Genomic DNA, 12,462 nt, shown 5'->3' with positions numbered 1-12,462 from the left:
AAAAAGTGAATTTTGGGGGGTGATTGGAGAGAGAATTAGTGGAACAGATAGAGAAAAGAATACGAAGAGATAATTTTGAAAAGACAATGATCACCTTCGAAATGGTATTCACAAAAATCATTCAAATCTTTTAAAGCTATAAAGGACAATGATGGCCTCCAAATAGTATATGGCCAATTATGAATTACACAATATAAGAGCGTTCCCTTTGTTTATAGCCAGCACTTGATGAACAAGGTCTATTTATTGTCACCGTGCTATTGACTGCACTTGAAATTTTCAGGCATCATCGTCCCAAAGCTCCTCCAATGACTTATAAGGTCCATCATGATGAACGAAACTCTGTCCTGGGCAACCCCTGTGTTGCAGGATCTGCTTGATCTTGGCTAGTTCATTGTCCGTGAGTTCCCAATCAAAGATTTTAAGATTTTCCTTCATCCTCTCCTTATTGAAGCTCTTAACTACAATGCTAACTCCTTGCTGGTGCAACCATCTCAACGCAACCTGCACACATCCAGCATATATCTTATTCATAATTCCTTTTTAAGTTTTTGATAAGCTTCTTTGGAGGGACTTTTTAGTAACCATGTCTGAATATCTTTCATTTTATAAGAACTTGAACCCTGTTTGATTCATGTAAGAAAGAGAAACTCCTATTAAAAGTTGAAGAAGCATCATGAGTTGGCCGGCCTCCTGGGAGGAATGGACATTGAGAATTGTTTGTCTTTGAGTTTTCTTGTGTTAAAACCAAACAACACTAGGACAAATTTATCTTAAATTAAGACATTCGACAGAAACACATTAATTTTAAAGACTAATCTCCAAGGGAATGAAACATTTGTATGGTAGGGCCTGCCATTTTGAAGTCATTCTTCCATACGTAACCAAAAGCAATCAAAGAATTATGGTTTAACGAAGAGTAACATTCTACCTGTGCCAAGCTCTTCCCTTTTGCAGTAGAGATTTCTTTCAAAATTGGATTATCCACCACAGAAAGGGAACCCCAAAAGGCTCCATTTGCTCCCAGTGGAGACCATGCAGTCACATGAATCCCCTTCTCCTTGCAGAACCCCCTCAATTTCACCTGATGCCATGCTGGGTTCATCTCCACCTGAGACATATATTCAGTTTCATCACCACCTGTAAGTGACCCAACTGTGGCAATGCATATATGCCATAGAACATCCCTGTTTGTGTACCTGATTAACAGCAGGAGGAATGGTAGCATGTTGGAGAAGCTGGGAGAGCTTTTTGGAACTGAAGTTGCTTACACCAATAGATCTGGCTAGGCCCAATCTGCAGCACTCTTCCATGGCTGCCCATGTTCCTTTCATGTCCCAGGGAATAACATCCTCCCCTGAAAACTCAAAGATTGGAACTTCTTTCCTCAACCTCACAGGCCAATGCACCAGATAAAGATCTACATATTCCATTCCCAGCTTCCTTCATATGCAGAAAACAACCAATACAAATAACAAAAACTCAACACTATTAAAATTTCAATGAATTCAGCTGATAAATATGTATATATACACAAACACACAAGTGATGGATATCATAGTTAATTACTGGAGTGTGTTCTTGAGGGCTGGAAGAACGAGGTCAGGGTGGTTGTCAGTGCACCATAGCTTTGAAGTGATGAACAATTCACTTCGGCTCTTGATGAGACCTCGCTCTATAGCCTCAGTCACTGCTCGGCCAAGAGGCTCTTCAGAAGCATAGACAGCAGCACTGTCAAAGTGGCGGTAACCCACCTCGATGGCATCCACAAGGATGGAGGTGACTTGGTGAGGCGGTGGGAGGGGAAAGGTTGCTGTTCCCATGCCTAGCAGTGGCATTTTTTGGCCAGAGCTCAGTAATACTTCTGGGATTTCCATCTTTGTGAGGAGAACTTGGCGCAGAAATGTGAACACTACAAAGGGTCTCTCCATATATACTGCCTGCAGACTTGATTTTTCAATAAAAGAATTTATTGCATCACCAATCTAATATGATGTAAAAATTCCTTTTATAAATTTCCTTAATATACCCTTGGTTAGACCTTTAGTTTTATAACAATATATATACCTGATTAACTAAAGTTTCCTACAGGAATAGACTTGGAATAGACTTACAACATAGGAAACTCCTTCTGTTCCCGTTAGGGTTCGAAGAAGCATCATGAGTTCCTTTTGCCGGCCCAAGTGGGCATGCAGCGAGAAATGGACATGATAATTGTTTTTATCGACGTCACAGGCCAATGCACCAGATAAAGATCCACGTACTCCATTCCCAGCTTCCTTCATATTCAGAAAACAACAAACCATACATATAACAAAAGCTTGGCACTATTAATTTCAGTCAATTCAGATGATAAATATGTACATATACAAGTGAAAGTTTTATAGTTAATTATTGGAGTGTGTTCTTGCGGGCTGAAAGAACGAGGTCAGGCTGGTTGTCTTTCCTCCATTCACATTTCATCGCATGAGGCCTCTCTCTCTGTAGCTTATGCCACAGCTTGGCCAAGGGGCTCTTCCGAACCATCGGGAGAAGCAGTGTCAAAATGGCTAAAAAGATGGAGGTGAGATGGTGAGGTTGTGGGAGTGGTCATGCCTATCAATGGCATCCTTTGGCCAGAACTCAGAGACACTTCTGGGATTTGTTCTCTTCCCACCTTTGTTGAGCTCCAACTTAGGGAAGACATGTGATAATTGAGGATCAACCCCATTATACAGGGCCTACAATCAGAGAATTATTCCACATATATTAAAATTTTCAATTTGGTAACCAGTTTATCAAATCATTTTTCTCTTGCATTTCCATCATCTCATTTTCTAAAACAAGTTTAACATGTATTGGAAATTGAACAGGAAATTAACTTCTGAGTAATCGATCCCCTTGTACTATTTCTTTCAAATCTTAAAGCCAAGAATTGCTAGGTTTGCAACAAAACGATTGCTGAGAAATGATCGGGATGGTAAAAACTAAAATCAATGGAATAGGTGAAATCTCTTTCCATGTCAGGATCAGTAGTTCTGTACAAACATGATCAGAGTTTGGTGATGATTATTTACCTATGAGAGTTTCATTCTTATCGATAGGAAGTTATTTTGCAAGAAGAAAAAACTTGATTCCCAAACACCATGATCTCGTAGATCGCAAGATTTTAGCGAGCCCCGAGAGGCTGACATTAGTGTTTGTAAGGGTCAAAATCAGGAAACAAAAGAAAAAGATAATTGGAGTATTGGCATAAATGAAAATTTGAGCAAAAGCCCCCCACAAATGGGATGGGTGTATGTTCCAGATATAAATCCAGGATAGTAAAACCTCAAAATAGGTGTATGTTCAATGGTTAAAACCTATGGTAAGCCTTAATCAAATGAAACAGCCAAGTGCTAAAAAGATTAATTGAACATTGAAGTCTACTTCAAACTGGAGTTTGTGTGAAATTGTCTTAGAGCAACTTCTAAGAATCGTGCAGCTCTGCAGTGTGGTTCCTGGGCAAAATTCATTAACTCAGTAGATGCAGGAACTGGATTCTCAACTGTGAAAGTTGTGCACCAATAACTCTCTATGACATACATCCTTCAAATTTTTTCCCTAGCAGAAAGCCAAACAGCCAAATCTTAATATGTGACTTTGAAAGCTTTATAAAAATAAAAAATTGACTTTGATCTCATAACCTCTTCGTTGAATAGTAATCAACACAGAATTTAAAGTAATAGCTGTTATATTTTAAAATTTTTAATTCAGAATCTCTGCAAATCCCTCTGATCGCCAGTATAACATAGGCAAATTCTTATTGTTACAAAACAAATTGCATTTGGTAGCCAAAATTTCTTTTCTTCAGGCCTTAAGAGACTGCAGATAAGAAATTCAAGGTCTTTCACTGTTTTCCATCAATAAAGAATATGAAAGTAACCCTTTTAGCTTATTCATTGATGGAGAGGGAAGTCTTCAATCTTGCAACAACATGTGGCAGTGTCTTGATGCTTTCTTGAATTGACTGATCGACACATGACTCCATATCCTTCATGGCATCAGTTCTGATCTGTTGGAGCTTGGCTGACTCAAACTTGTCCTGGCAGACCATCAATGATCTGTTCAACCTTTCCTACATCCATCAAACAAAATGTTTGAACAATCTGTATCTGTACTTGAGATTAATTTGAAATTAACTTGGGATTTGCTCAAGAAAGAATTGGGGGATGACGATGATGTGATTTGGTAAGAATCTAGATGCTTATATACGTTGGTGCATGTGCGTGGGGCAGAGGGAGAGGGGTGTGGATAGAGGGAGGAAATGAATTGTCACGCAAGACCTCAGTATTGTGCCAATACCAATGTTAAAAACTCTGTATGTGTTTACCCTTTTAAGTGTTAGGTGGAGGAAAACAATGCACCAGGAACAATCCCTTGGACTTTGTAAATACCAATGTCAGAACTTTATGGCTACATGAGATTGTCTAGAGGAGTGCCTGGTTTCAATGCTGTTTCTTAAGACTTAGATATGGGTGATTGGTTGTTACTTTTTAATGTTTGTAATAAAATGTTATTATCATTATTATAACAAAAGTTTCCCACTTCATTGGCATGGAAGTCAACCAAGATTGTTTTAAGGGGGAAGACTTGTTCAGTGTGGAATTCTGTTAAGGAGAGGATTCAACAGAGGTCCTCTTCCTTTTTTTTTTTTTTTTTTTTTTTTTTAATGGGTAAAGTAAGAGAATATTATGAAAAGAAATGCCAACAGTGCGCCCCAAAAGTACACAGGAAGTGTACATTGGACACTTAAAAATGCCGCCAAAAGAAAAGAGGGGCAACAAAAAACAACCACCCCCTCAAAAAGAGCCCAACCATTCAACAAAATCTACTACTATAGGAGGACCTAAACTATAAACAACTTAGACCAAGCCCAAATATTACAAAGAAACGAGTGTTTTAGCCCTTGAGAAGAATGCTCCTCATTTTCAACAACCTATTGTTTCTTTCCTTCTAAATTGTCCAAAATAAGCACAAGGGAGCAGCCCACCACGCCTTTTTCTGTTTTTTACCCACGAAAGAGTCATGTCATCCTAATAGCATCTTTCTGACCAAAGAGAGAAGCACCCATGACACACCATATAGGGAAAACGGTAAATGCAATAAAATAGGGAAAACAGAGGTTCCCTTCTTGAAAGAGACAATATCTCCCAAAGGGTGGAAGATTTAATCTTATTAAGAGCACTCTCTCTATTCAGCTTGCCCATCTATTTCATGATTTATTTATTTTTTTTGCTATCCCCACAATGGTGTGCTTAAAGTTGGAAAGAATACAGCATAACTTCTTGAGGGAAGATGGTTCTTTGGAAAGGAAGTACCACTTGGTTAATTAGGATATTATTAGTTTGAGTGAAGAGAATGGAATATTGGGGTTAAGAGAGCTTTCAATTTTGAATCGGCCCTTTTAGGGAAGTGGTTATAAAGATTTACCAAAGAGAGGGCGAGCCTGAAGATGGATTATTGTAGGCAAATTTGGGGAATGAGCAGGGGATTGGTGCTCACAAAAGGATAGGGAAAGCTATGGAGTTGGAGTGGGTCTCTAGAAAGCTATTAGAAGAAAGTAGGAAGACTTATCTTCTAGGATCAAGATTCAAGTGGGGGAAATTTGGGGAGTCAAAGGGGAAGTATTAGGTGAATTCAAGTGGCTATTAATAAGATTTATCAAAGAGAGGGAGTGTCTTTGAAAGTAGATTATTGTAAGGAAATTTGGAGGGTTGGATGGGGTTTGGTGCTTGAGATTTGGAAAGCTATTAGTAAAAGGTGTGAAGGCTTCTCTCCTAGTATCAAATTTCAAGTGGGTATTGATCAAAGAACTAAATTTTGGTTAGATCATTGGTGTGGTTACTCTCCTCTTAAAGACTCTTTCTCTCATGCTCATTTCTCAAAGGGATGCTTTGATAGTAGATGTGTGGGATGACAAAGGTGGTTTTGGTGGGTGGAGTCCTGTTTTTTAGGGAATTTCCATGATTGGGAGTGACAAATGTTGAGGCTTTCATATATATTATGGAATTGGTAAGGCTCAATGGGCAATTCTAAGAATGATGTGATAATGTGTAAATAACAAGCCTTTTTTATTAAGCCCTATTGTAAACTTTCTGCCAAGAGAGGTTCCTTGATGTTTCCCACAGAGAAGGTGTAGGGTTCAAGAGCTTGCTTAAAGGTAGTATTTTTTACTTTATTTGTTCTGGAAGCACTATGAGAGAAAATTCAAACGATGAAGCAGTTGATGAAGAGGGATTGCTCTCTAGTGAATCGGTGTTGTTTGCGTAAAGGCAATAAGGAAACAACAAATGACCTTTTCATCCACTGTCGGAAAACTTAACTTTTATAGATTCTATTGTTTTGCCTTTTGAGGATTGCCTAGGTAATGGCTCAGTCAGTTAAAGAGTTTTCACTGTGTTAGCATGGTAGATTGTGGGACACAAGTGACTAAACTTTGGAGGATGGCGTCACTTTGCTTGTCCTAATGCATTAAGAACCAATGTAATAGAACTTTTGAAAATCTTGAAAGCTCAAATTAGTAATTGAAAAATTTTATCTTCAATTTTTTGTTTGGTTGGTCTAAATGTTATGCGGGTTGCCAGAATATTTACTTGTTAGATTTTGGTGATTATATGGGGAGGGGCTAAGTCAGGTATGGGTATTCATTTGTGTGTTCTTTTTATTTTTTTATTTTTTTGATAAATAAGAGAATGTATTAAAGAGCACAACTAGCACAAGGACACAGGATGTATACAATGAGCACCAAAAGGCAAAACAAAAAATACTCCCTCCCCATCAAGAACCCAATCAATCTATAAAATTGACCAAAGGCATAGCCTCTCCATCTATATACACCTAATCCACAGAGATAGATTGTTAAGGAAATCACTTTTGAGTCTTTGATTTGACATTTCCCTACTTTCAAAATCTCTTTGGTTTCTTTCCTTTCAAATAGTCCAAAAAATACATAAAGAAGTGACTCTTCAAGCCTTCTTTTGCCTTCTACCTACAAAAGAATCGTGCCACCCTAGGAGAGTCTCCCCAATCAATGCAGAGAAAACCCACTAAATACCGAATATAGAAATGTTGTGTGGTATGTGAGAATATTTCCTTATTGGAGACCACCAAAGGAAACTAGATGATCACCTGTAAAAAGAAAACTCTCTCATTTGAGAGCCAAAAAAGTCTCTAGATTATCTCCAGCAAGACATCAATCAAGTAATCATAATTTACTATCAGTACCTGAAGAAAACATTTATTCATCCAAATTTCAGTCTAAAATAGAGGTCATTTTCTAAATTGACACAATTAACAACCAAAACACTCATCAAATGCTAGCTTCTAGAAAGAGTCAACTGAATGTCATGTGGTTGGGCAGTTTTTCTCTAATGGGGAAAGACAGGAAGAGATACATAACGATTATAGTACAAACTGTTGGTGAATAATGATAGGTAGAATCTTCACAACTAAACAATTAAAAATTCCATTGAAAGCTAAACTAAGCTAACATCCTGATCACTGATATCTTGGCACCTCAAAAGTGGATCATCTTTGAGAGGTATATTCAGTGTAATCCAAAGGCTGATTCAATCAACCATCTCTATCTATTGGTCCTCCACTTATTCAATTTAGTCTCAGTTTCTCCATAGATTAGAATATCAAGAGTCATACCAGGAGACATTTGCAAAACAGAGTGTTCCTCACTTTCCAAGGCTAAGATTTGTAAAAAACTCAGGGCACCTTTAAAGATCTGGAGAGGTTATGGCTGGAAGTGAGTTCCCATATTTATTAATCATCAGAAGGCCCGGGTTGAAAGAAGGCTGGGAACACATGCATGGAATGGAGACCAAGTAACTAAAAACTGAAGTCAAAGTGGAATTGAAGGCATTCACTGATCAGTCCATTCTGAAGAATAAAATGTTAAGGCCAAAGAACAGGACAGATTACCACCTTTACTTGTATGAAAAGAAACCGAGTTCTCTAGACATTTTCTTTTTAAACCAAAAGAGAACCAAGCAATTAGAGTTTACTACCATAACTCTAGTAGATTTCACCAATCCCAAGGGGATGGTGTTTGCTTTAAAATCTCACATAGTAGAGAAACCCCAATGATTGGATGATTACCAACCACATATAATCACAGAAAACCTAGCATGCTTTTTTCTTCTAACAGGCACATAGTAGACCTTTACATTACTGGGCAAACACAACAACAATGGGGCTGATAGCAATAATCAGATTTCATTTGACAAATTTTACCTGGGACAACTTTTTTCAGAGGGATAGTTTTAATCAAGATATCTAAAACCGGCTCGTGAGGCAGCCATGCAAACCAAAAATCTTTGTTTGATAGCCTGAGACTAGCACCTTGCTTAACCACGCCAAGGTGAATATTTTATCTAAAACAACGTTAATTATAAGAATTCAAAACTTTATTTCATTTTCCTTGGTTTTCTTTGCACCCAAGCAAAGAGTAAACAGAGAACTTATACAAAAAAACAAAACAAAACAAACAAACAAAAGGCAGCTTACTTGAAATTTAGCCATCTCATTCTCAACCAGAGCTTGAGCATTAACAACTGGAACACTGCAATGTTCAACACAGTTGCTTATTTCTTCTTGCTTTCTTTTCCTATCGAAGCACTCGTATGCGCATTTGAAGTATGCTTGCTGCAAGCAGTCTCATTCAGATTTCAGACAAACTTATACACATGAAGAACAATATGGAATCACAAGAGACAATAACAAGTGGTCAAATATTCAAAAAGTAAAAGGAAGTTAATATTTTGGATATCACATTTTTCATTGTTTAAGACCCGAGAGTCTGAAACAATTATTTAAATTAGTTGAGTTTCAGTTTTTCATTTTTTTGGTAGACCAACAACAGAATTGAAAACCCTCAGTTTGGTTGCCCATAAAACAGAGGAAAAGGAAAAAATTTCTAAAAAACCAAATACCCACCTCAATGAACCCAATGGGGTGGATCAGCAGGTTTCGGTTTACTCAGTTCAATTAAGACTCAAATTCCAATTTTATTTTTTTTTTTTCATTTTTCTAGATCTTCTCGGCAGTCAAACAGAGCCCAAATATCAACAACTTTTACTTTTTTTGCTTGACATTGGATTTCTCAGCAACCAAACAGAGGGGGAAAATGGGAATCAAAGAAACAATATATAAAGATAGAGAGACACCTGTAGAGTGAAATTGACATGATCTTGAACACCAGAGAGTTGGGCTTGAGCGGCTAAGTTAATTTCATTCAATTTTCGCCTCAATCTCTCCGAAACAAGTTGCTCTTCAGCAGCAGCTATGTGATTCATTTCTCTCTTTTCCTGGACTTAGGGTTTTAGGGCTTTCCCGGACTTAGGGTTTAAGGGTTTTCGGTGACCCTTACGATGGAGGTACCATTCATATTTAAACTCAAAACAGAAGGAACGTAAGGTGGTTAAACCCAATCCATTCTGTACCCAACCCAATTTTGAGTGGGTTGGGGTAGCCTCTTTTGTCATTTGGGTTGGGCTTGCCCAGAAAAAGAGCTAAATTGAATTGAATTTGGGTTATATATATATATATATATAAACCGATGAACTAACTTCTTATTTATGAAAATTAACTAATTTATTTTTTATAAATTCTTCTTACATTAGATTGGTGGATCTATGTTGATGAAATTAACGGATATAATTTATTACTCCTAAAATATAATTTTTCCATAGACAAACTTTATTTTGATTTATTAATATGTGATAAACATTTTATTGTTTTTGCCCCCTTAGGGGAACCCTAACGATCCCAAGCAACCTCAGTAGGCTAACTTGATTTTAACTCAAATTGGGGAAAATGTTTGGATTAAGTTTGGACTAAACAACTTGGATTATAAGTCAGGTTATGTTGGGCTTTGAGTAGATGTGAATTATGATTTCTTCTTAGGTTGAACTTGTATTGGATACAAACACAAGAATTTTATGCCAATTTTACGCAAATGAAAAAAAATTAATTGTCTAGTTACACTTTTTTGTCCAATTCAATTCAAATTGGGAACACCAAAATGGACTAATATTTAAATTTCAAAAAATAATTAACAATATAAAAAGTATTTGCAAATTCTTAAAATTTATCTGTATAGATTTTATGGTATTAAGAAAATCTTTCATTCAAAAAAATAACTTTCACTTTAAATTTGAAATATGGCCTTTAAAGAAATCACAAATTAGAATAACTTTCTATTTTTTGCTTTAACTAAAAGTTAAAGTTAAAACCAAAACCATAAATTTTAAAGGGTAATAACAGTATTAAAAAATTTTAAATGAAATTTTTAGAAAAAAAAACAACATTTTCCTAACTTTCATATTAAGTTATCTTTAAAGTCATAAACTCTTTGAACTAAATTTGTCAACTAAATATAAAAGCTCTTATTGAGCTTAAAACTTTTGACTTCTATGAAGTGATTCTAAATGGGCGTGAAAATAATTTTTAAAAAATGAGGTTTCTCTTTCCAAGTGAAAATTATTTTTGTTATAAAAAATTATTTTTGTTACTTTTGAGTCTTGACACAAATATTTCTAGAATTTAATTATGTAAAAAAAAAAATAACAAAATGAGTTATAAAAAATATGAGGTAATGATAAAAGGATAAGACAAGAAATAAAAAAAACACATTATAATTAGTAAAAAAGAAGAAAAAAAGGTAGGTATACATGTGTGTGCGCGCGTATAAATGATGGAAAAATAAATGATTTGAGTTTTTAATCATTTATCTCGGTTTTTGTGGGTGTTTAAGAACAAAATGTAAATTATTAGGGAAAAATAAAAAGCTTGAATGATATTTTAAAGAAATAGTTCATTGTAGCATAAGAATTTGCTTATTATCTAGGTCTAGAGCAAAAGCTTCTTCACATTGTATTTTTCACAACAATAATTATTTTTCATAGTACTAATTCAAGAATTTTGAAAAAAAAAAAGATGTAGACATAAATAAAAAAAATTAGTAGATTAAATTACCACTAATTTGGTCTTCAAAATGAATAAATTTAAATATATATATATATATAAATGGATAAGTTTCCCTAATCTCCAACTATAAAAAGGATAATAATAATAATAATAAGAAAATTTGTTAAAATCAAGGAATTAAATCCCTTGAATTAAGAAACTAAAATTCGGGATTTTGAAATTCAAATTCTCTATCTTCACCTATAAATAAAGGTGTCTTAAGAGGGGAAGAAATTTAGAAATTAAAAAAAAAAATCCAGAAATGAAAATTCTAAGGAGAAAATCCAAAGGTAGTTTCATAAGGGAAAAATGACTTCACGACAAAAAAAAGAACTTCATCAAATCTCCCTACAAGTTCGGTAAACGACAAAAGAACTGTCACGTTCTTCACAATTCAACAAGGTCATTCGGGAATAAGCCACTTGTGGCCCTCGATTGATCTTCGAAATCAAGAAAGCGTCATCGTCGTCTTCCAAAGTGTGATCAAGGCAAAAGAACAAGAGGGAAAATATTCTTTTGAAAAGAATATTATTTTTTTGAGATTGTACCCACAATATATTTTTAATTTCAATAAATATTTTGTTCGTATTATTTTCCTATTTTGTTTTGCTAATTTTTGCAGGACCAAAATTTACGAAATTTGTGCGTACAGATGAATTATTTAAAACAGTTTTAAACTCAAGTAGCTTTCAAAATTAATGGAGAAGTAGAGGTTTATATTTGCGAACTACTTGGGAACCTCAAAATGTTGTTTTTTGAAAAATGATGACTTTAGTAGTTGACTTGTTGCCAACGCTAAAATTCTCTAGAAAAATGATGTTTTAGCAATGGTTACACCATATAAATTGAGAGAAGATCTAGCAATCGATTGAATGACCAACAAATTAGTTTGTTTGTCTTCTAATGGTTATTTGTAGGAACATTTATTACTAACAATTGGTTAAAGATCGATTAGTTCAATTGCAATTTCTATTTGATGATCAATTCATGCCCAATTTTAATATAAAAACCTTTTAATATTCATTTAATGAAAATCAATAGTGATTAGTATTAAATTCAACTTAATGTATTGATTGAAATACTTTTTGCATGTGATATAACAATGTAGATTATTCTAGGGATTGATTTGAAGCTTGAGGTTATGGATTTAGCTCAGACTCTCCCACGTCATGTTACATCATTGTTTGCAATTTTTTTTTCTCTCTTTCTTTTATTTACTTGCTATTTAATTGTGATATTATTTTTATTAAATCTTACAATTGTCACATAATCTAACTTTTGGTGTGTGACCTTCTTGAGATTGGATTTGGTGATCTTAAGATTCCACAATATCGAATGGTGACTACTATGAGCCCTTTTAAGTACCTATAGGTTTGAAGGTGAGGGCTAGGAGGATCAACTAAAACCATGACCATGGTTCCTCTTGCACTTGTTTTCTTAGTTTATAGGATAGAATGTTTTTTTCTT

At 35.1% G+C, this 12,462-nt stretch overlaps 2 protein-coding genes across 2 annotated transcripts; both read right to left on the bottom strand.

The window, feature by feature from the left end:
* Positions 1-70: 70 nt before the first annotated feature.
* Positions 71-2,693, bottom strand: LOC117914104 (methylecgonone reductase-like). The gene is made up of 5 exons (XM_034829290.1): positions 2,115-2,693; positions 1,570-1,940; positions 1,200-1,443; positions 932-1,111; positions 71-504 (listed from the first exon to the last, which is right to left on the bottom strand). The coding sequence occupies exons 1-5, from the start codon at positions 2,304-2,306 to the stop codon at positions 280-282; spliced, it is 1,212 nt and encodes a 403-aa protein (XP_034685181.1). The 5' UTR covers positions 2,307-2,693; the 3' UTR covers positions 71-279.
* A 525-nt stretch (positions 2,694-3,218) lies between these two features.
* On the bottom strand, positions 3,219-9,397 carry LOC117913992 (protein FAM136A-like). Its single transcript, XM_034829143.1, has 3 exons — positions 9,195-9,397; positions 8,536-8,673; positions 3,219-4,096 (listed from the first exon to the last, which is right to left on the bottom strand). The coding sequence occupies exons 1-3, from the start codon at positions 9,321-9,323 to the stop codon at positions 3,914-3,916; spliced, it is 450 nt and encodes a 149-aa protein (XP_034685034.1). The 5' UTR covers positions 9,324-9,397; the 3' UTR covers positions 3,219-3,913.
* Between the last annotated feature and the right edge of the window lie 3,065 nt (positions 9,398-12,462).

Source organism: Vitis riparia, chromosome 5, assembly GCF_004353265.1.
Source record: "Vitis riparia cultivar Riparia Gloire de Montpellier isolate 1030 chromosome 5, EGFV_Vit.rip_1.0, whole genome shotgun sequence".
Classification (NCBI taxonomy): Eukaryota; Viridiplantae; Streptophyta; class Magnoliopsida; order Vitales; family Vitaceae; genus Vitis; species Vitis riparia.
The sequence above is the reverse complement of the archived record's forward strand: the minus strand, read 5'-3'. Positions and strand labels throughout refer to the sequence as shown.

Bases quoted from the DNA above. Each gene is read 5' to 3' on its own strand.
- LOC117914104 (XM_034829290.1), bottom strand. From the start codon at position 2,306: ATGGTTTGTTGTTTTCTGAATATGAAGGAAGCTGGGAATGGAGTACGT. The intron at 1,941-2,114 runs GTAAGTCTATTC...TCAAGTCTGCAG, and splicing joins CAGAAGGAGTTTCCTATGTT to GCAGTATATATGGAGAGACC. The intron at 1,112-1,199 runs GTACACAAACAG...TATATGTCTCAG, and splicing joins TTCCTCCTGCTGTTAATCAG to GTGGAGATGAACCCAGCATG.
- LOC117913992 (XM_034829143.1), bottom strand. From the start codon at position 9,323: ATGAATCACATAGCTGCTGCTGAAGAGCAACTTGTTTCGGAGAGATTG. The intron at 8,674-9,194 runs GTGTCTCTCTAT...GACTGCTTGCAG, and splicing joins ATGTCAATTTCACTCTACAG to CAAGCATACTTCAAATGCGC. The intron at 4,097-8,535 runs GTAAGCTGCCTT...TGATGGATGTAG, and splicing joins ATGAGATGGCTAAATTTCAA to GAAAGGTTGAACAGATCATT.